General features: G+C 35.4%; 3 protein-coding genes and 1 non-coding gene across 4 annotated transcripts; 2 read left to right on the top strand and 2 right to left on the bottom strand.

Annotated features, from left to right (window-relative positions):
* Positions 1–1,247: 1,247 nt before the first annotated feature.
* LOC123682071 (trehalase-like) lies at positions 1,248–3,152 on the bottom strand. Its single transcript, XM_045620466.1, has one exon. The coding sequence runs from the start codon at positions 2,998–3,000 to the stop codon at positions 1,324–1,326; it is 1,677 nt and encodes a 558-aa protein (XP_045476422.1). The 5' UTR covers positions 3,001–3,152; the 3' UTR covers positions 1,248–1,323.
* On the top strand, positions 3,069–6,187 carry LOC123682072 (trehalase-like). The gene is made up of 3 exons (XM_045620467.1): positions 3,069–4,276; positions 4,903–5,154; positions 5,846–6,187. Exons 1-3 carry the CDS (start codon positions 3,211–3,213, stop codon positions 6,169–6,171), a joined length of 1,644 nt encoding a protein of 547 aa, XP_045476423.1. The 5' UTR covers positions 3,069–3,210; the 3' UTR covers positions 6,172–6,187.
* Positions 6,185–11,377, bottom strand: LOC123682070 (pyridoxal-dependent decarboxylase domain-containing protein 1). The gene is made up of 12 exons (XM_045620465.1): positions 11,139–11,377; positions 10,737–11,083; positions 10,408–10,649; positions 10,117–10,349; positions 9,982–10,053; positions 9,658–9,909; positions 9,075–9,146; positions 8,847–8,990; positions 8,134–8,362; positions 7,791–8,075; positions 6,923–7,138; positions 6,185–6,860 (listed from the first exon to the last, which is right to left on the bottom strand). Exons 1-12 carry the CDS (start codon positions 11,232–11,234, stop codon positions 6,601–6,603), a joined length of 2,448 nt encoding a protein of 815 aa, XP_045476421.1. The 5' UTR covers positions 11,235–11,377; the 3' UTR covers positions 6,185–6,600.
* Positions 11,378–11,967: 590 nt separating this feature from the next.
* On the top strand, positions 11,968–12,039 carry Trnae-uuc. Its single transcript has one exon. It is a non-coding gene; the product is annotated as a tRNA-Glu (tRNA).
* Positions 12,040–23,967: the final 11,928 nt, after the last annotated feature.

The raw sequence follows: 23,967 nt of genomic DNA, 5'->3' as shown, positions 1-23,967 counted from the left end.
TATTTGAGTTCTTGTGTTTTTTGAAAAATTGCTCACTTTTCTTCATTTTTCGTCAATTGTTTCTACGTTGACCAAGTTTGATTCAAATTTTGCGTTATTTTCAGAAAAGGATATATGTTTGAAAAAAGCAAAACTATTCTGTATTAGATGTTGAATAGGAATAAGTATGATTTGAACGTTAGTATATTAAGAAATGAATAGTGGAATTTCTAATATAAATTTACCTGCAACTTTCAAATTCCTCAACTTATGTATGACAAAATTATTTTAAAAACTTGCCAAATTCCTTTTTTATTTCCTTAAAAAGTTTTCGTTAGGCTGGCACTAGTTTTGTTTCAGCAGATTTTGATTTGGAAGAGGAAAGAAGTAAAGAAAGGAAAGTATAATGAATTATATATTTTTTGTAGCAATTAAACTCAAAATTTCAGTTGAAAATGTATTTATAAATTATTTTTGAAATGACCTCCACCATTTCTTATACAAGCACGTGCCCTCTTTCTTAAGTTGTTTCTTTTGGCCTGAAATTCACTCTCAATCTTCTCACTGTTTCGTCTTGTCTAACGGTGTCAGATCCGGGCTTCTCGCTGGCCACGAAAATAATCCAAAATTATAATCAAATTTGGTCAACGTAGAAAAAATTGAAGAAAAATGAAGTGAGGTTAGAAATCTTTTAAAAATCACAAGAACTCAAATCTCGTAAACTGTTGTTTTTTGGCTCAAACGACAGCAAATGAGTCATTTCAGAAGAAAGAAAAGACAAAGGAAATTCTGGGTGCATCCAGTAAATTCTCAGCGCTTATTGGAAAGCCATTTTCATACTCTTTTCGAATTCCTTGAAGAACATCCACGACAAATTTTTCAATTATAATATTATAGAATGTCCTTGAATTCATTCAATATGAGCTGTTGCTATCTTGAATACTCAATTATCGCATATCAAAATACTAATATGAGGAAGTGTTTCGCTTGAGGTAAAATTATCAGTTACACTGAGATAAGTAAACGAGAAATTTTATTGTTTTATTAGGAAAATTCACATTTTTTCTGCATTTCAACCGATAAAAAAGTCATCCACCGATTGTCAGTCATGTGCGTTGGGCCTAAAGTACATGGAATAGCCGTAGAAGCGACTAAGTCTAGAGAGAAAAGTTTTCAAATCTTCTTTGAATTTACGGATCACTCTACAGATGGTAATAATAAATAAACCAAGCAAGTCACTATTCTCGATCAATTTGAATAAAATAACATTTTAATAAGAATTCACTATGTTTTATTGAAAGCAAAAACTCAACGTCTACAATGCATAACACGTTACATATCCCTTCAATTTTGTCGCTTGTAAAACGTATCAATAACCTCCAAAGCCACTCCATTGGTCCAACCGAAACCTATCTGAGCAATATACTCCCCTCCCCCCTCCACAGCTCCAGGTTCCTTGCAATCATATTTTTCATACATGTCTCCACTGACCAAAAACCCTTTTATACAAGCCTCGACATATCTCTTCCCAAACGTAGCAGCCAGTTGTTTCGCATCATTATCGCCAGAATTGTAAAGCCCAAATATTATTATCGACTGTAAGGGTGCCCACACATGCGGGAAATCCCACTGTTCCCCAGTTAGGAGGAGTGATGCAGGAATTCCTCCCTTATATTTCAACAGATCTTGGCGTTTGATGTAAGAGGCAGCGGCCCTACCAAGCTTGGCGAACTCAGGCTGGTCATAAATACCAGCCCAGAGAGGTGTAAGATTGCTCGGCCAAAAATAACGCCTAAATTTAGACTCAAAATAGTCGTAGTCGAACCACACCCCGTCCTTCTTGCTGTACATGATTTGGTCCATTCCTTTCTTCCAATAATTGAACTTGTTCAACCAAAATGTGGCGTTAGTCTCGTCATTCAACATGCTGTAAAATTTGCTCATGAGCTTGAAGCTCTTGCACAGAAACGAGTTCAAATCTACTGGTATCACCCTCTTGGCGTCTGAGTAAGATACGTTAGCATTGCATCCTCCTTGTTCATCGAAAATCCATCTGGAAGAGAAATCCCAACCTGTTTCAACAGCAGACTTCAAGTCTTGGAAACACTTTTGTTTCTTGATATCTGTCTCGAAGATCTCGCAACTTTCTATGTCTTCAAAGTAGGATTCTGGTCTTGGAAGGGTACACTCTGAGATGTATCTAGCTAGAGTGTAAACGTGGACACCCTTCCTTATTTTCACTGTCTTGTAATCTATCCAATATCGCAACTCGAGGTCTAAGTATTTGATGTTTTTCTTGAGCCACAGTATGTCTTTGCTGGCCTCTACATACTCCCCAGCAATCATTGTTGTCACAGGTGGTTGTGATCTGCTCAAGTAGTAAATTCTAGAGCCATTTGGTACGAAACCATACTGCGCAATAATCGACAAGAAGTTTTCCAACATTCCTTTAACAGTAGTGATCATTTCGCTAATCAGAAGACCCTTCACAATCCAGTAGGAATCCCAGTAATACAACTCCTTAAATCTGCCTCCAGGTATGATGAAGCCATTAGGAATAGGCATAAAAGAGTACCTTTCAGGATATTGAAACACTTCAGGCTTCACCTTCCTTCCAAGTTTATGCCAAATGGTCATCAAACTGGCAGTAAAATTTCTCACGATCATGTCTTCAATTTTACGCAAAATTCTGGGAGTTGGAGTGTAGTCGCTACCAATCCACGTTTCGAGTTCATCACCATCATTGAAGTTGTCCATGATGAATTTCTTGATGTTGTACTTGCTAGGGTTCTTCTCGTTTTCTTCCATGAAATCATCCCAGTTCTCTAAGACTTCTTCTGGGGAATGCAACATCTTCATATCGACAAACGTCTTGGAGTCTGCGAAGATTTTGGACATCTGTATCAGATGGAGTAAGGGACCGGTGCAAAATATGCTGTTGTTGCATCTTAATGTTAGGGTGTTCACTGGTGGTAGGACTGTTGCGATGGTTAAAGCTACCAAAATGATGAAGGTTGTCATTGTGGATATATTTGGAAAATACTACAGCAAATTTGGAAAGAATCCAGGTCTCATCTGATATTTATAGTTCCATTTATCATTTTAAATTTTGCACAAAAAAAATACTGTTTTTCATATCATACATCAATTTGAGAGTTCTCACACTAACGTCAACATTTTCTTGTCAAAACCAAATTTCACTTTTCGTGTGGCCCAAATTTTTGTCGCAAGATGTATATGTCCGCGATTTTTGTTTTTGTTCTGTTTGCTGTCTTCAAATTATCAGTCCAATCTCCATATTACCAGTGTGATGACCCTATATTTTGCTCTGGAAAAGTGCTCCACACTGTACAGTCCCTCAGAATCTATCGTCATTCCAAAACGTTTGTTGATCTGAAGATGTCCAATACCCCAGACGTCATCCTTCAGAATTTCGACATATTCATGTTCAAAAACGCTCATAAACCAAGTGCTGCTAGTGTTAGAAAATTCCTAAGAGAAAATTTTGGCGATGGTGATGAGCTTGAGACTTGGCTCCCTCCTGATTTCAAAAATAATCCAAGCTGGTTGCTGAGGATAAAAGATCAAAGAATAAGAAAATTCGCATTTGATTTGTTGCAAGTAATACCGAAAATTACGAGGAAAGTGAGGCAGAATGTTCTGGATCATCCAATACATTATTCCTTCATAGCTGTTCCCAACGGATTTGTAGTACCAGGCGGTATCAATAAGGAATCATACTATTTAGACAGCTATTGGATTATAAGAGGGTTGTTAGTGAACGACATGACCACTACAGTTAAAGGCATCTTAAACAATTTCATACTGATGGAGAAAAAATATGGATACATACCACGAGGAACAAGAATTTATTATTGCAACAACTGGCAACCACCAGTTTTGAGTCTTCTGGTTGATCTCTACATGAAGCAAACTAACGACATTTATTGGTTGCGAGAAAACATCGATGTTCTTGACCACGAGCTTAGGCATTGGCTGAACTATAGGTGTTTTGAGTTGACAAGAAACGGCGAAGTTTATACCTTAGCCAGATACACTAATAGTAATCCCAACCCAAGACCTGATAAGTACCATTTAGATTACAGTTACTGCTCAATTTTCAATACAACAAATTTAGTCAAAATGTGCTACACTAACATCAAGGCACCTGGTGGTTCAGGATGGTATTATCCAGAAAGGTATATATTCGACGAGAACTGCAGTACTAATGCAAGTGTGGCTTATACTTATCCAAGAAGGGTTCTACCAGTTGATCTAAACGTCTATTTATGCAAAAGTAAGATTTTATCAGAATTCTGAAATAACAAGTACGGGGATGAATCAAACAAGAGATATACTTCCGTAATGACATACTTGCACCAACAAACTTGGGATCAAAGCCTAGTTTACATTAGTATCATAAGTATTCACCAGCATACATTTTTCTAAAATATTCTACTATGCTCATTTTGGTAGAGTAGCTCTATTCACGTTTGCTAGTAATTTGAAACGATAGTTTGAAGGCTGAAACACCCAAGCAGCTAGAAAGGTACACTATCCCATGTTTACATTGGTATAAGAAACCAGTGGAGTAGAGTAAGATTGTGGAAATAGGATGTGATAGTTGAGTGTATTATTCTACAAGCTTTGTCTGTCCACTTTACTCTCCTCAACACTATCTGTATTACTCAGCTATCACTAGCACATTCTGTTTATATTATTCTAGTAGGGGAATAATTCTACCACCAAACTCTATTACAAATTATACCAATCTAAAACAGGATTCACTGACGAAATGAATTACTGTCAACAAACTAAACAACATGATAACTCGCAAATTCCGCATGAGTATACTTCTTGGTATATTATTATTAACTCCTTATTTGGTTTTGAAAATGCTTTTTGTCTAACTTTACTTTTCAGGTTTCCAGGTGATGTCCCAATTTTATGAAAAATTGAACGATCATATTAACGCAACCTTTTATAAAAAGAAATACGAACATTGGATAAGAAGCATACAAAAAATCCTTTATTCGGCAAATGATGGCATTTGGTACGACTACGATATAGGACAACATAAGAAACGACCTTACTGTTATCCTACAAACTTTGCACCACTTTGGGCAGAGATCTTCGACAAAAGGGAAACACCAAAGTTGGGCAAGAAGGCTCTGGGTAAATTTTTTGCCACAAATTTCCATAACCAACTTTACGTGATTTTATGTTGTTACTAAGATGTCTAAAATACTGGTGTGTTCACTGATTAGATTTTGTTTAAGATAATTCTTGCGACTCGGCTCGACATGGGTTGCTTTTCCCCTTTCTCCCTTAAGGTGGCGCTATACAAAGATGGACCAATCATGGCGTCCTTAAAAATTTTCATTTGTTCTGTCAAAAGTAATTGATTGTTGATGCAACCTCAAAACACGATGTTGACAGAGCACGATTTGAGCGCCATAAGAAACGATGCGGAATTTAAGTGAAAAGGGACCAATACCATTTAAATCCAAAAAGGCTTGTCCCTTCAAAAATCGCCACTTCAATCAATATTTTTCTGTTGTGTTCATTACTGCCATGAGAAGGTTTATACAACAAAATATTTTCGAAAAAAATCGTTTGGAAAAGAAAAAAAGGCTTAACTTTTTCCTCCGACCGAGCGAACAATCATAGAGTATAATCTGACACTTCGAAGGGTGTATTTTGGGTTGCCTGGCAGAAAGTAGTTGAAACGAATATGATACTTTCTTATTTTATTTCATAATATATTTTGTTCAAACCACCAGAAGCTGGGGCAGTCAGTCTAGTTCATCATAGGAGCTCTATCGAATGAATAAAAGTATTCATAAGATTCGAATTACCATTTCAGGTTATTTCAAGAGGATGAACATGATGCCATTTAGAGGTTCAGAAGGGTTGCCGCAACCCAAGCATGATCTTCTCAAAATGTTTATGCCCTTCAAGCACATGGTAGTTTTAGGCCTATACAATTCTGGCGATGCGGAAGCTCAAGATTATGCTAGAGAGTTTATGAGACGTTGGTTGGTACAAAGTATAGAATGCGAATGTTGCAAATATGACATTTACGATGATGTTGACTTAAGAAGTTACGAATTTAGGTGGGGATGTGGCTGGTTGGTAGTATGTTCATTGGATCTCATAAACACTTTTTTTGTAACACCAAAAATGGAATAAAAAAAAATTACAGTGATGTTTTATGTTGTATTTATTTGAAGTTCTCTCTTCATTACAACTGTGTATCATGTGTACTGGAAAAGTGTCCACTGCCTCGAAAATTTTATTCAACTTTATTCCAAAGAGACAAATCAAAATTTTATTGGTCAGCAATGCCATATGAAATAAGCAATACTTATGTTAACAGAAATAACTTATATGAAATAAACATAGAATAAACTTATATACATAACAACTTTGATAATAAAACATTAAGGACTGAATACTTGAATATATACTTAACAGTGAAGCTAACAATTGGGTAAAATAATTTTGCAACGAAATCATTAAAGTTCCTAAAGTAACTTTTTGCAATGCAAAGCCAAATTTATAAAACGCTAAAATTGTTCTACCCAATTCTTAATACATTGAAATTTAACCACGTTTTGGTTATTGATGAAGGCTATCTTTTTCAGTCTCTTGTATATTACTCACAGCATTGTTTATATTCGAATTAACAACAATATTCTGACCTGATTTCTCTGTTATGTTATTTTGTTTAGCTTTTTCTCCAGACTCCTCAGCCTGTAGGTTGTTCACGCCTCCCTGACTGGAAGTTTGGCTTGCATGACTGCTTGACCTTGAATGACCGCCTACTGAAGTTTGAATCAATGGAGTCGGAGGACTCTTAGAACCTTGAGGCGTTGTTCCTATAAGTGAAAATTTGTCTTTTGTGAAAACTCAATAGTGTAAAGCAAAAAACAGTAATTACCTGTTTGAATTTGCATATGATATTTGTAAATATTTTCGGTTGACTCAACAACACCTTGTGTGAGGTTGAGACTTCTTCCTTTGACACCTGTCTCTTTAGGTTTTGGTGACCACCAATTAACAAAAGTTCCTACAACTGGGACATGCCTTAAGATACCATCCTGCCACAGTAATTCATCATTTTCTTTTTGGAGATCCAATGTTGCTGTTTCTATTCCTAATAAACAAATATTTGAATGAAATAAAATTTACCACGAATGGAGACATTTCAAAAAGAATGAACTAATAGCAAAGCATACAAAAATTGTCGAAAAATATTTGACTGGTAAAGAAGAGGTCCATCAACAGAGAAACGACATATCCTGTATCTTAATACAATTAGTTAACTTTTTTCTTAACTGAATTTCACAATAGTTATTTATTACACAAGCACAGAAGGCATTGATATTCTTTCAGAGGTTCAAAATTCATGTGTGGCATCGTTATGAATGAAGAAGTATTATAATGAGTCTTCTGTACAAGTATTATACGTTATTTTCTCTTATTTATTGAAATTTTATTGAAATTAAAGGAATATTGGCATAAATATCGTTGAGTGATTTTTGCATTATAAAATGTTGGTTGTCAGAACTGTTTTCTGTGAAACAAATTGGACAGATAACAGATAAATCTATGACAGGAGACATATAATAAAGAAATAAAACCATGAAATCTGTGTGAAACTGAGATACTCTCGAACAATTTCAGAATTCTAGAATGAACGGATTCGCCACAGAATTAGAGAGAAAGGTTATTACTTATTTTTTGTTATTTCTTTGAAAATCTATTGATATTACTACCCATATCCAAAGAGTTTGAATCCTACTTACCCTTTTTTACTATCTCTGCCATTGAGTCCAAAACTCTAGAATTTTCCTCCACAGATTGTCCAACTTTGATAACCAGGTTCAGCAGATCTTCAACATCTGATTGTGGTGTTAGCATACCGAATCGTATGCACATCATACCATCTGCTCCTTCTCCTAACGAAAAGGCTGAATCTGTGGTTCTGAGAGCTTCAACTAGTGCTATATTCAGGTTATTGAGTTCGTGCTTCGCTTGATCTGTCAGTAGCTGTTCCCAACCTTCTGGAGCGTACCTCACTCCTCCCAAACCTACAGAAAATTACAAGGATGTGATTCGGATCGAGGGTATCGAATTAGAGGCTCTTACCGGCCCATTCTGGCAGTTCTACGATACTCAAAACTGGAGACTGTTCAACTAGATGTATGAAAGTTTCTTTATGTTGAATGGTGGCTTTCAGAATGACTAGTTGTTGTTCTAAGCATTGGATGAAGGAAGTTATTTCTTCCGATGTGGGTTGCCTGCCCGTAGAATTCTCGAAGGGGCAAAAGCGAAGCACCACTCCTATATTTTCTAATTCACATATTTCCAAAGGAATCTGGAATATTTGAATGTAGTACCATTGGATAGATCATAAGGAACATGTTGTCCAGAAATAATATTAATATTAATAATATAATAAGTGTCAGAGCATACATTTATTATTCAAGTACCTATAACCTATATTTTATTATAAATTTAAATTATTCATTTATGTTGATTTTGTCTCTGCGCTCAATTGAGTTTGATTATGAAAATAATATCTATTAATATAGTGTACACAAATTCCAATTTTTTGTTACAAAAGAATAATTCAACATATTCATAATCTCCTTATCAGTTTATTCTGATTTGATAAGTTTCAGATAAGTTTTCAACTTCCTGTTTGAAATCATTTTGCAAATATTTAATTACGATTCTACGAAGACATAAAATCCATCCAAAGCAATTGATGTAATTTTTTATATTTTTTTGGATGTAAACTTCAAATATTTCAATTTCTGCAGATTTTATAACTACTTTTTAATGAAATTTGATCTTACTTGTGGAGCATCCTGATGTAATATCTGTCCCAACCAAGAATTCAATTTGTCATAATAAGGAGGCACTTTTGTGAACATTTCACCTTCCGTCCATTCTGGGGTGAATTGGAAGACTACACAAGTAGCAGTAGATTCCAAAAGAACCTGATAAATAATGAGTTAGAACAGAAGCATTCATTATTTTGAATATTAGCATTTGAATGCATTTATTATACTCATTCAACTTACAGGTATTGAAGTGGGCCTTGTTAATAATTCAGAAATTGTGTAGTTTCCTCCTTCACCACCTGGTCTAGGGCTCTGAAAGTTAGTAGGTAGACGATATAGTGGGTTGAGTTAGGTTGATACATTTTTCTATTATACAGTTGCTTTTGAATGATCTATTGAAATTTCAAATCTGCTAGATCTCGAACAATTATTACATGAATACTTATATATACATATTCCAGATTGTTTTTGAGTAGGTATAAGATTGTTTGGTTATTATTGAAAAATTTCAAAATAATTCACAAGATTATTTCATCAAAATAAATTCATTTCCAAAATTTTGTGGTCTCCTATTCCTTGGATAAATTTTGCATGAATGGCTGCCATACCTTTTTTGACATTTCTTGCACCTTAACCTTGAAAAATTTGACATTTTCCACTAGTTATTTGTGAGGTTATGATTATGGCTCAAAAATAGCCTTGAGAAAGGTATAGTGTAATAAGAGTTTCAGAAATATATTTTGCTAATTGACATTTTATGGGGATCAACTATAACTTCTAGAGTTCTCGCAAGAACTGAGAATATTGTGTCAACTTTACTCACCAATAATCTAATATTTCTGAAAACATTCAATGCCATCCACAAATGTTCACTTGCTATAAAATTATCTCTGATTCTAGATTGTACACCTTCTTGTCCTAATCTCTGGAGACAGGCCCAGAGAGGTAAGGAGATTATTCTTCTCCCTTGATGGTCTGTATTCAAACCTGCTAATAGAGGAAGAGTACTCTCTCTATTTGCTCCTACTTGCTTGGCTCTGTTTGTCACTGGACTATCTTTCACACGATATAATGTCTAAATTTCAAATAAGGAAAGATTTTATTTCAATACTTCTAAAATTCAAAATAACTTTCTAAAAAAGGATACGACCATTGGAATGCCTGGTATTCCGAACCAACTCCCAAAAGTTAATGTGAAACTATCTGCTATTGGTTGCATCTGAAAACGATTTCACATTTACAGATTGATTTTCGAAAGAATGTAAATTTATCAGTGTTTCACCTGGTTATTTTTATTTGATAAATTGGGTAGAAACAAAGTTGCCAAGCTATGGCCCCTTAGATGCAACCATATGTCATGAGCTTTACAAAGTTCTTGGATCCTGGTTATATTATCTACATGTCCAGTTATAAAAGTTCCTGCTTCTGCAATGACAATTAGAGGTGTTTTACCAGTAGCGACATCTTCTTGGAGCATTTTTTGTAGAGCTGCTGCATCCATAGTGTATTGGGAACCTATATTCACACAAATATGAGAATATTGTCTCTTGGACATCACATTTACAGAATTTACCAAAGAGGGTGTTTACAGGAACAGGTCTCACACAAGCTAGAGGAAGTCCCAACTGTCTACATAAATGTTGTACAACACCTAGAGGACTAGAAACACTGCTATATATCATTGGCAGAGAATTTGTAAGAGCTAAAGCACCATCTTCTAGGTATCTAGGGTATTTATAATGTAACATCATTTTTGTTACTCTTACAAGACCTTCAAGTTGATCTTCATGATAAAAGGTTGATGAATCCAAAAACCTGTATAAGTGTGAAGTATTTTTAGTTTACTCCAAATTGACCAAGAGAAATTTGTGGAACAAGCTGAAGTAACATTGTAAAACTCACCCACACAAATGACTTATCCAACGTGTGGTATCTGTAGTGAATCTAGTACTCAATTTCTGTAAAATGCCTCTTTCCAAACCACCACAGTATGCCGCTAAGCTGTGGCAAACTATAACTAGCTTAGTGACTACATCTAATGGTGGAAATTGAAGTGGTTCACCATCTTCATCTACGCTCATAAGACCATATATAATATCCATGATTTCTTCTACATTTTTTCGATCTAGGCCGAGAAAAACTGTAGGCTGACTGTATGCGCTTTCAGGTATTGGAACCCCTTCCGCTATTTGTTCAAGTCTACTTACAATTTCCGAAGCTTCTATCGCTATTTCGCCGATATTATTTTGCTGAAAAATTCATAAATGGAGGATATATTCCTTTATTATTTTTCTGAAATCTTACTTCTTTCTCCGGAGACATACTAGAAATTTTAGTATTTTTCAAACCATTACTTAAATTATTTAAAATTTTATCTTTAGGTGACGGAGGCGAAGCCATCGTGGCAAGTAAATATACAAATACAATATAAATAGAAGTTACATGAAGTTACTACGCTAGATTCTATGCAGGTTATCCTTCTCCCTCATCCGCATAAAGAGGAGGATAAGACATGGATCTCCGTCTAGGATTACATATAACTGCAGTGCCAAGCGGCAAGCCAACTGTCAAAACAGCTGATAGCTAGATACAAATACATGACAACTTCAAACTCTAACCACAAGTGTCATTGTCATTTATATAGAGAATAAATGACAGTAAATCATATCAAGAAATTCTCAATTCTGCTTGGATAAAAAAAACAAATTTCATTATTTCGCTTTCATTGAATTTCTGAGTTGCAAAACCGTAGTTTCATGGAATGAGAATCCTATAAAATCTAGAATTGTTTCCAAACTATCTATCTGGCACTTTATAATGAGTTGCAATATCTATTTTATTATTACTTTTATTGGCTTTTAGTGGAGGTTGTTTTATGTAAAAAGCAATATTGAATTGGTTTCGAGATCCTGCTTAGAAGAAATCTATACAAGTTGCTCTTCTCCAAACTAGGTGGCTTCTCATTGAAATAAGGAATCTAATTAACCAAATTTCAATACTATTGAATGAATGTTCGATATGTTTTAGAAAAGTTGAGTACATGAATAAAGGAGTCAGTAATATAAAATTAAGATTCATTTAGAAATATATACAAAATAATATAAATGACTAAATTACATACTTTACCAACGACTCCGATATGGTCTAGTGGCTAGGATACCTGGCTTTCACCCAGGAGGCTCGGGTTCGATTCCCGGTATCGGAATGAATTTTTTTATTTGGTTGAGCGCTTTCATTTCATCATTTCTCCTCGTATTCTTTTTCAATATTGATTTACCTATATCAGTGAACATGATTCGTTAGTTAATTTAATTAAAAGGGACATTATTTGGTACTAACGAATAGCCTATATTTCAAACTAGTAATTGGAATTGGTCAATTGTACCTATTATATCTATCGTTTACCTAGTAAATTAAAATGCAATACATAAATATCAATTGAACGTATTTTCAATAATCGGCTTCAGTAGTTTCCGTCTTCTAGTATAATTTTAGGTAGAGTGAAAATGGTTGTTACGAAGAGTCAATAATGGGTTTTGAAAAAAAAATCAGGAAAGCTCCTACTTTCCAATTTTTTTTTGTATATTGTTCTTTAAATATAATGATTTTTATGTCGCTATTCGCAAGGCGCTGGAATATTGTTATTGTATTGAAAAGTTTATATTATATTGTAATTTTTTTTATATATAAATATATATCAGTCAAAAATGTGTACCGAACTTTCTGGGCGTGATAGTATATTGAAAAATAAATAATAAAAAAACTTTTGGCGCAAAATGAACACTGGGGGAGATATTTCCTTCCAAAGTTGATGAAATTAAAAAATGTTCACCGCATAACTTCTAAACGGTGAATTGAAATCAAGTCAAGCTCAACCAAGTAGCTTGAAAATCAAGCCAAGCCGTGAATCCCTAGTTAGTGTCAAATATATAATGATTTAATTCCTTTTTCAATGAGGGTAATAGGGAATTCTGTTATATTTTTTGGACTGCCAGTTGTTATTTATCACATAGGTGGTTTAGTATTGGCGGTTTGGAGATTCTTATTGTGGGGAATATTCACAAACGTATCGGAGCGGAACAATCTTATGTTGCTTCAAAGAATCAAGGATGAAATATGAAAAGGCGTCTAACAAACTGCGCCGAATTGCCGCCCCTGGAATAAAGGCTTCATGTTATTTTTTTAATTTCGTGTATATTGTTTTATTCAGAATAACTGGGAGAAATGTATTTTGTATTATTTGGTGTTTTTTGTAGATGGTTTTGGATGTGAAGCTCACAATGGGATTTGCTTGTAAGAATGCCTTGTTTGTAAATACGAATATTAGATTTTTTACTCAATTTGCTATTTCTGCTAATCAATGGCAAAATGTTAAGAAGTATTATATAATCTTTTTGGGATATATTGCTTTTATGTTCATTGAAGTTCAGTTTTTTATCCAAGGTGAGGCCCAAGTATTTGATTGAATTTTGTGGGCTGATTATATGTTCAGAGAGTTTGACAGGCACCTTTTGAATTTTGGTACTATTTGATACAAAAATGGCATCAGATCGGCAGGCCCGAGACTTATAGAGTGAAGTGGTACAAAATTCACCATGATTTTTCACAAAATACATCAATTATCCTCTGTAGTTACCATCAAGCAAATTTCTGGACCACAAACATAATCATCTCAATTAGATTTATCTTAAAACTTCAAACATAAAATAGAAACGATTTCAAGCCTAGTTAGGAACAGTTTTCTCCGAAGAAAAAAACGAACCTTCATCTGAAAGACGCGAATCCGAAAATTGTGTCGAATAATTTTTTAATTCCGCTCCAAAAAACGGCATACGTAAATTAGAAATAAAATTAAAAACATCATAATCCGTCTTCGGAATCTCATTATGAATTCATGCAGCCCGGGAGAGTGAGCAAAGAAGGAAACGAATAAAAAAGTCACTAGACAAGAAGAAAATGTGAAGTACATTAAAAATTAATTAATACCAGGGATGAGTCCCAGATTTTTACATCTCCGGCAGTTGATTCGTCTTCCCTAAGATATTGCCAGTCTCGTTTCTACATGAGAAACTCGAATTACGAACTGGGGGTTGGTTTGTGTTCTTTTTTTTTTGTGCGCTTTTTCTGCCTAATGAAGTTTTCTAAATTAGAAGTGGAACGGGCATTGAGGCGCGCCGGGTATCTACATTTTCAACTTCGCATCGTTAAAGAAATTCCTGGAGAAGATTTTCCATAAGTTTTCAGGTTTCTGGCCGACCAGTGGCTGTTGAACACGTAGACAAAAATAAAGGGGATGAATAGGAGGGAAAATGTGGAATATTTTAATTGGCATCAGAGTGCGCGTATTAAGGGTTTTGTTTGGTTAGTTAAAGGTTGGAAGTGCAAACAAATTTGATTTTAAACCAAGGGTTTTCTATGATGAATTCACATAAAAATGCATTTCATAATATGTAGGTAGGTATATGAAATACAAAAAAAAATCTCTGCCAATGGGTGTGGCTCTATTTGGTAGTCCGCTCCTAAAATCAGCCCTCTGCACAGTAGGTACGATATTTTCGGTGTTCTAAGACTATTCCCTGAAAGCTTTGTGCACCGACTTGCTCACAAATACCGGGTTAAGTAATACCAGGTTCAAAATTGTTTGGGGTCATTTTATTCAGTTTGCACCACCCTTTTTTCCGAAATTCGAGGCTTTATGGTAAAAAACTGGTTATACATTTATAATTCAAAGTATTTCCCATCGCTGGCCACTACCTTTCTTCGATCTTTCGGCAGTTTAAGAATCCCGCGTTGAAAAAACTGGTCATCTTTCGAAGCGATCCACGAAACGATCCAATTATTCACTTTTTCATAAGACCGGAAGTGCTGGTCAGCCAGTTCGTGTGCCATTGATCGAAACAAGTGAGAGAGTCCGAGAGAGCAACGTCTGTAGAATACAGGGGGTGGGGTAGGACTTCCCATTTCAACATTTCCAAGTATGTTTTGACCACTTTCGCAACATGGGATCAAGAATCGTCATGCTGTAAAATCACTTTACCATGTCTCTCGTTGTATTACAGACGTTTGTCTTTCAATGCTCCGCTCAAACGTATTAATTGCGCTCGATAACGATCGCGTGTGATTGTTCAAGTCGGTTTTAACCACTCATAATACACTACTCCGAGCTGATCCCACCAAATACTGAACATGACTTTGGAACCGTGAATATTCGGTTTGGCCGTCGACGTGGAAGCATGGCCGGAATATCCCCATGATTTTCTGCGCTAAATAATTAATAATGAACCCAAGTCTTCAGTCACAATGCGATGCAGAAATCCCTTCCGTCTTTGCCTTGCAAGCAGCTGTTCACAAGCAAACAAACGCCGTTCAACATCTCTCGGCTTCAACTCGTACGGAACCAAATTTTCTTGTATCTGAATCATCCTTATGACTTTCAGGCGTTTTTAAATGGCTTGTTGCGTCACACCCAATGATCCTGCCAATTCTTGTTGCGTTTGAAACGTGTCTTGATCAAGGAAAGCCTCCAATTCTGCATCTTCGAAAACGTTCTCTCTTCATGTGGTCCAAAAGACTGCAATTTTTTTTTAATGAACTTTAAAAAATGTCAATAAGTTCATTTTTTCTACAAATGGAATGAAGTTTTTTTTTGCTTATCAGATAGCCTTGTGAGTAGAATAAATTTTTTGTCTATATATGTTGTGCCCAAAATTTATAATTTTGAAAATGCCAAAGTGTCCAATATAGAAATCAGAGGACTATCTGTAAATTTTATTTCTGGTTTCAGCATCATAGTAAGTCTCGTCGTTTGATTTCGAGTTAACATATCGTAATCGTCTTTTGCAGACTAAGAATTTTATTAACATTCTGAATGCATTATCCTGAATATAATATTGATATCAATGACTGTTATTTGAAAGCTGATTGGGACAATGACTAGTAAAGTTTATTATTGAAAAAAAATTCTTTTTTGTTGTTCAGACTTCTTTTGCATTAATCTATTCCATCAAAATTAATGATGAATTCAATTATTCCAATAGTTGCAAGTTTGAGAAATATTCAATTCAATTTGGAAAAGACATCTGTGCTGCAACTCGCTTTGTTTAACTGGAACTCAATAGATGGCACCTCACAGCATGGAATTGATGGAGTTTCGTCAAAATAATAATACCGTCCACAGGGTAGCAAATAAATTTCAAATAGATTTTATTAAATTTTTATATTGTATGTATTTTGTAAAATAAACAAAAATCTTGCATGAGTAAATTTTATTTGGAAGGATTCTGTTAAACAGCTCTGAATCAATACTAATCTTGATGGGAATCCATGGAATTCAAATTTAAATTCAATTTTTTTTCAATAAACAATTCGAGAAAAATCTCTTAGGTATATGAAATGAAAAAAATTTACGGACTTGTGCCATTCAAAATGACACACTTTCTATCAATTAGTCCATTAAAAGGTGAATTTCGTTTAAGAACGCGATCAACCATTCAGATACTGATCCAGATCATGGCTGGCCTTGTGGAAAACATCAAACGCAGATTTATTCAATTCATTCGAGGATGCAAATTTTGGAAATACCTATCAAGGCGGCCACTCACGAAGAGCCCATAGTCGAGCGTTCGGATAATTTTACAGTCAGACAGCTCGGGACACGGCCGCACGACTGTAAATCAGAGTATGAACTTGACTGCCCGACTGGAATCTCTTCGACGCTTGCTACCAAACGCTCGAAAAAACGCTTCGTGAGTGGCGGGCATTACAGAACATTAGTGGCGATGCCAGTGTTACTATCGGCTACCATATCATTCATGTGGTGGTGTTTTTTGTTTTTGTAAAATATATAATGATTTTATTTCTCTTTCAATGTGGGTAAGAGGGCATTCTGTTTATATTGGTTGGACTGCCATGTGTGTCCAGGTGGCTTAGTAAAGGCCGTTTGGAGATTTTTATTGCAAATAATGTTGACAAACGCAGAGGAGCGGAACAAACTTATGTCGTTTTTGAGAATCAAGGTTGATGAAAACGCGGTTCAACATCTCTCGGCTTCAACTCGTACGGCACCCAATTTCCTTGTTTCTGAATCATTCCAGGCGTTTTGAAATGGCAATTTGCGTAAATCCCATTGATCTTGGCGATTCTTGTTGCATTTGACACGAGTGTTTATCAAGTAAAGCCTTCAATTCTGCATCTTCGAAAACCTCCACTCTTTCAACTGGTCTTCGACATTAAAATCACCGTTTTTGAAGCGTTGAAACCACTCTCGGCACGTTTTTTCACTAATAGCGCCCCCACCACAGGTGTTTGAGAGCATTCGATGAGCATCAGCCGCATATTCATTCATATTGAACAAGAAAATTGAAACTTCTCACAAATGACGAGAATTTGGCTCGTAAGTTGACATGTTTAATCGAGAATAACTTAATTATGTAGACACAAATCGACTAATATTTCGATGACGTTATGTTTACAAATACCGAGGCTTATTGCATGGCATGTACGATCTATTTTATTCGACTACCACTTATAATACCGCTACAGTCAACTATTGCAAAACGGCAGAAGCAAAGTTGTACCCCAATATATTCCAAATATGTAGGTATCTCATATATGTTCAATGAATGTATGTTTTTGATGTGAGTTGGTTTTTAGCGTAAATTTACCTACTTTCCAGAGTACCTTTATAAAAAAATCCAAAGAAGGGAAAAATTTTGACAGTAGGCAATCTTAAACAATTCGAAATAAATTATGCAATGAATCATTTCATCGATTCCCTAAACGAAGGTATGCACTAATTTCAGCAGGAAAGAATAAGATATGAACATAAATTCTCCATCACTGAATTCTAAATGTATAATTGTGCTCCTGCAAAAAATCCCCCAAAAATTACGTCGAAGAAATATGAGTTCTCCTTAATGAAAACCCGAGTAGTTTCATTTGAAAATCAGGATAAGAAGCGAGACATAAAAATCTCGATTCGAAAAACGACACCCTCATTAATGTTATCCTTATTCCAATTATATAAAGTCGGTAAGGAAATCTGGATATATTTTCCTGGCAAAGTCCACATTGGAAATTTCATCAGAGAGTGCTTTTTCTTAATTAAAGTAATTATAAAATGGAACTTCAATCAACAAGATATAGACGTAGGATGGAAATGGCGATAAACAAAGATAAGAAGGAACACATCGCCCCTAGAAAATCCCAGTTAGTCTTAAAGCGACCTTATATAGCTGGCAATTCACTCTTTAATTTATTCATTCATTTCGCGTTGAGATCCTGGAGGTTCCTAATCGTTTTCAGCAAATATGGCTGAAAGAGAAATTTCACAGAGATCCACCATGAAATAAATGAGTTTGATGACTTGCGCGTGAGCAGAGTTACAATTTTTCAAACGGTGAATTGTTTTGGCTGCAACTCACTGCTCATAATAATAACAAGACATAGTTCATGAAATACTCATTTGAAAGGTGATAGGTCGATAATATTCGCAATAATAAACATATTGAAATAAAAGTTATAAGTAAAATAGGTATAGGTACGTAATGAATTTTTTTCGAATTGCTCGTAGAATTAAGGGCCTCCAAAAAACACCAATTGGTATTTTGCCAAAGCTCTTCAGTTAAGCGAACTAAAAATCCTATGGAAAGTTTGGTTTCGTATTACATTTTGATGAAATTACTTGCCAAAATGATCGTTGCATTCTTTATACAAGATTATTATAGGTAACGGGTGTTTTTTTCCGAGGTATATAACTTTAAGTTGGCATTTCTGTTCAATATGGCGATCGATTTAACAGCTGTCAAGTGATTTATTCTCAGTTTGGTTTGTCAATTCATCGTGAATAGACTCACGTTTGAACAACGCTCGCAAATAGTGCAATTTTATTTCGAAAACAATGGTTCTGTGCAGAATAGGCATCGCGCACTACGTCCATTTTATTTTGTTTAGCGATGAAGCGCACTTCTGGTTGAATGGCTACGTCAACAAACAAAACTGCCGCATTTGGAGTGAAGCTAATCCTCAAGTGCATGTCGAAACACCGTTACATCCAGAAAAACTGACTGTTGGTGCGCTTTATGGGCTGGTGGAATCATTGGTCCGTACTTCTTCAAAAACGATAATGGCCAGAACGTTACAGTCAATGGTGATCGGTATAGAGCCATGATTATTAACTTTTTCATTCCTGAATTGAAAATCCATGATGCCCAGGAGCTGTGGTTCCAACAAGACGGCGCAACATGTTACACAGCTCGTGCCACAATCGATTTATTGAAAGACACGTTTGGTGACCGCCTAATTTCACGTTATGGACCTGTGAATTGGCCTCCAAGAACTTGTGATTTAACACCGCTAGACTACTTTCTGTGGGGCTATGTTCATTGGTCTATGCGGATAAGCCACAAACCCTTGACCATATGGAAGACAACATTCGCCGTGTTATTGCCGATATACGGCCACAAAGGTTGAAAAAGTCATCGAAAATTGGACGTCCAGATTGGACTACATCCCAGCCAGCCGTGGCGGTCATATGCCAGAAATCATATTCAAAATGTAATGCCACAAGATAATCTTGCGGATAAATAAAATTCATGTCAATCGAATAATCCATCGTTGTTTTATTGCAATTTAAAGTTCTATAGCTCTAAAAAAACACCCTTTATTTGTATATGTATTACTTTTGATGTCGTGAAATCCAATCAGTGAAATAATTATGGCTACTCGGCAATTGAAACTCTCAATAAACAGAAGTTTATTACGGTACGGTGGAAAAGTGTTAGGATGAGCAACACTTGAAGGAAACAACAAACAAGCAAACGGAGTCAACAACATAAGATACAAGATGTTAATAAAGTGTTTATGCATCAATGCAAGAGGACTAGAGCTGATTTTGATCTCTACCATAAAACAATCTATGAGAACATAATACGTCGGCCTATTCCTCGAATTTGTGACTGTGAGCAAAATATTGGTAAGAGCATTACTGTTATTGGTAAAAATATAACCTTTAATAATATTAACATTATTTATTTTGATGTTACTACCAAGTGAAACTTTTCAAATACCTCAAATTCATGAATGAGTTGTAGACGAATTATTTCTCAGGAATAATAATCATAATTTAAATTCTATTATCAAAGCCAACTTAGTTATTGAGAGATCCAAACTGAGCTATCCATGCACTTAGGTAATAAACGTTTTCTTCTATTGGAAGAAAACCTAAACTGTCAGTATGTGGTTAAGCAATCCTCAAAGGAGTGCAGAAGTCAATATGATCACGTTAAGAATCTTGTAAAGACAGGTTTTCTGCTATACTAGGAATAGTGTGATACTAAAAAACAGTTGATTAGAGACAAATACATGATCCTTCCATGTGCTATAGCTGGAAATCAAAAAGCTCATGAACTTGTCAAAAGGACATCAACTGCAATAACTGCTTAACATGAGTTTCATTGCACCGCGACATTATAGTTTATTGTGTCTCCATTATTATATTTGTCGCCATTAGTCTATTGCCCATCTTCTAGTTTCAGAAATCAGAATTCTAATGTTATCCAGTATCTAGGATGGCTTCAAGCAGATGTACTTCCTCTCTTATACAAGTCTTTTGTCCAAAGCTTTTTTTTGGGTTGGCTAGCTATGACGAGGCATTCAATCACCAGATGATAGGGAGTTTTTTCTTCCTCCTCACAGAATCTGCATCGGTCTTTTTCTGCTAGACTCATTCTCACGAAGTGTTTTCTGAGGCGGTAATGCCTTGTAAGGAATCCAGTGAGGAGATGTTGCATATTCCAGGTACTTCATAGACGTTATAGTATCAAAGTTTAGAAGAACCTTTTTGGAATGATCCAACCCAGGAAGATTACGCCAGAGTTTTTTTTCTTCTTCCGAAAATCTTTCTTGTAGATACATTTGCTATACCACAGAAAGCTTTTGGGCCAATGAGAGGAGTTTGTGCTCCTTTTCTGGCAAGTGTGATCTCTTCATTTCCTATGATTTCCTAGTGACCAGGAACCCTGACGAATCAGACTATGTTTTTTTGCCTACAATTTCGACTACAGTCGAATACTGCAAATGTTCAAGCCTAAAAAGAACACAACAAATGATTAGCAAAGACTCCTGAGGATTAGCAGATTCGTCTACATCATCGATAATCTCTAGCGAATTTATTGAGTAGAGTATAAGGAAAAATGATCGAAAATGGCAACAGTTATGAAAGGCTGCTATACTTAACGAATTCATTCAAAATACGTTTTGCATTTGCAGAACAATTTATTGTTCTGATCCATTATGGTATAGGTTCTTTCATAAAAACTTCACACTCTTTTGAATATCTATGTAATTGAGCATTATTATAAACGAAACTTAATATTCGAATATGGATTCATCGTTCATCCGTTGGTTTGAATGCCACAATGAAATCCATACTGAGACCAGTTAATGTATATCCGAATTGAATCGATGTTGTTAATACTAGTATTACTCTCCATTATTCAGTTGTAATTAAAACAAGCAGTAAAGTGAATTCTCATTTGAGAAGAAGCAAAATGCATCAACTAAGCGAGTGTTCTGGATTAACCCATCTGATCTATCCATTTGTAATCGGGTTTCATACATTTGGCCAATGGGACCAAAACGAAATAAATTAGATTAATCTGAATGGAATGATATCCGTTGACTCTCAAGTTGTATATTTCGATATACCTACTAAGTGTTTCAGGTTTTAAGTGATGAACTCAATCCAAGCTTTTCACTTTCAAAAATAAGCTCATACTATAGGTAATTTAAAAGCTTCTTTCAATTTAAATTGAAAAAAAAAATGAGAAAAGTTGGTTCATTCATGCGCCCATTATTTCAAGGTAAAAATCTTTTTTGAATTCCTCGTTCAATTAGTGACAAAAAATTTCTCATGCCTTTTTTCATATAGGTTGCGTTTTCATGAAAAAAAAAAAACCTTAACACGTTTTTCCCATTTCTTCATAAAATCGACAATTATTAGATAGATCTTGGTAATGTATTGAAGTTGAGATGTTTTATGGAAGTATAAAAATTGGCGTAACATTAAATTATCCAGACTTCAAGGATATAACAGGCCAATTGAAAAGTCCCCAGTCTACCATAGTACAACCCATAGTAAAACACATTTTTCTGCCAAAATTCGATTCTATTATTCAACACAGTTGCCTTCTAGGGCGATACAGCGATTATAGCGATCTTCCAACTTTTTGATACCATTTTTGTAGTACGATTTGTCTTTCGCTTCGAAATAGGTCTCAGTTTCGGCGATTACTTCTTCATTGGCGCTGAATTTCTTTCCAGCGAGCATTTTTTTGTGGTCTGAGAACAGAAAAAAGTCGCTGGGGACCATATCTGGCGAATACGGTGGATGCTGAAGCAATTTGAAGCCCAATTCATTTAATTTTGCCATTATTTTCATTGATTTGTGACACGGTGCATTGTCTTGATGGGAGAGCACCTTCTTTTTTCTTCAAATGGGGCCTTTTTTTAACGATTTCATCCTTTCAACGATCCAATAACGTTATATAATAATCGCGGTTGATGGTCTGGCCATTTCGGAGGTAATCAATGAATATTATACATTGCGCATCCCAGAATACTGATGCAATAACCCTGCCAGCTTACTGTTGTATTTTTCCTCGCTTTGGATTCGGTTTATCGTGTGCAGTCCACTCAGCTGACTGTCGATTGGACTCCGCATGGAAATGATGGAGCCATGTTTCATCCATTGTCACATATCGACGCAAAAATTCAAGTTTATTGCACTTGAACCGCTTCAAACACTTCTCAGAATCATTAACACATTGTTGCTTTTGATCGATTGTAAGCTCGCGCGGACCCATTTTGCACACAACTTTTTTATATACAAATATTCGAGAATGATTTGATCTACACGTTATCTTCACAATGTCTGCTATCTCAATCAACTTCACTTTACGTTCATTCAAAATTATATTGTGAACTTTTCTGACTTTTTTGTCGGTGACAGGCTCTTTTGGGCGTCAACTGCGTTCGCCGTCTTCGGTGCTCATTTCACCACATTTAAACTTAGCATAGGTACCAATCAATGATGGTTCATTTTCCTGGTGCAGACCCCGGAAACTCTTCATCAAGCCAAGATTCTGCTTCAACTGTATTTTTTCCCTTCAAAATGCAATATTTTATCAGCACACGAAATTCTTTTTTTTCCATCTTTTTCAGATAACAAAAGTAGCTACACTCACAATGCAATATCTGGAAAACTAATGGTCGGACTGCTGTCAAATTTTGAAGGTTAGAAGTAACTAAAAATCATATGGATTTAATACTAGCACTGCCATCTGTGCATTAGACCGGGGACTTTTCAATCGGCCTAATATACACTGGATGTTGCAATATGTTTGTAAGATTTTTTTTCAGGAAAAGAGTCGTTCTATCTGATGCCATAGTTATTGGACCACCCTGTATATAAATCAAACTTTTTATAGAGTTAGGTACTTTATTGCTTGAGCACTGTTTTTCAATGGAAAATCTATTTTTTTTCGGTTCATACGCAATTTTGCGAATTTGATCAAGCATGTTCTTCTCATTTTTCAAACAAACTTTTGTTTCAGGGATATCAGAACAGAGTTTGTCGAGCCAAGTTGCGCCACTGAGACCTAACGAATGTACCCATAAGAAATAATTAATTAATTCCAATCTGTTTTCTTGAATGTTCGTTCGGCCATTTTGATGTTTCGTTTTCAATTTTCAAAAGGGGAGATCGATAAGAAACCGTAATATGCAATAATGGCAAGGGGTTTTTAATCCGATTAGAGGAATTCCCACAGAAAATACTTCCGAAGTTTCGAATCGATGATAGGAAAGGTTTTTTTCTTCTTGTTCGATGAAGACGTAGCTTGAGCCCTATTCATCTTTCGTCTCAGTTGCATTGCTGTGAAATCTTAATTTTTACGTGTTTCAATCCTGTTAGAATTCACTTTGGTGTCTGGAAAAAGAGTTAATATTTTGATTTGGGTTAATTTTTTTAGGTGGGGTACATTTGGAATCACTGTAGAAAGGAAGCCTTAATGTAAGTGGAATGCTCGAACGTTCACAATTTCAGGTAGAGTAGAATACAAAATCAGCTGTGGTG

The sequence above is a fragment of the Harmonia axyridis genome, chromosome 6, assembly GCF_914767665.1.
Source record: "Harmonia axyridis chromosome 6, icHarAxyr1.1, whole genome shotgun sequence".
Classification (NCBI taxonomy): domain Eukaryota; kingdom Metazoa; phylum Arthropoda; class Insecta; order Coleoptera; family Coccinellidae; genus Harmonia; species Harmonia axyridis.
The sequence above is the reverse complement of the archived record's forward strand: the minus strand, read 5'-3'. Positions and strand labels throughout refer to the sequence as shown.

Bases quoted from the DNA above. Each gene is read 5' to 3' on its own strand.
- LOC123682071 (XM_045620466.1), bottom strand. From the start codon at position 3,000: ATGACAACCTTCATCATTTTGGTAGCTTTAACCATCGCAACAGTCCTA.
- LOC123682072 (XM_045620467.1), top strand. From the start codon at position 3,211: ATGTATATGTCCGCGATTTTTGTTTTTGTTCTGTTTGCTGTCTTCAAA. The intron at 4,277-4,902 runs GTAAGATTTTAT...TTTACTTTTCAG, and splicing joins AAACGTCTATTTATGCAAAA to GTTTCCAGGTGATGTCCCAA. The intron at 5,155-5,845 runs GTAAATTTTTTG...TTACCATTTCAG, and splicing joins GTTGGGCAAGAAGGCTCTGG to GTTATTTCAAGAGGATGAAC.
- LOC123682070 (XM_045620465.1), bottom strand. From the start codon at position 11,234: ATGGCTTCGCCTCCGTCACCTAAAGATAAAATTTTAAATAATTTAAGT. The intron at 10,350-10,407 runs GTAAATTCTGTA...GTGTGAATATAG, and splicing joins TCCTGTAAACACCCTCTTTG to GTTCCCAATACACTATGGAT. The intron at 8,991-9,074 runs GTAAGTTGAATG...ATTATTTATCAG, and splicing joins CAAGGCCCACTTCAATACCT to GTTCTTTTGGAATCTACTGC.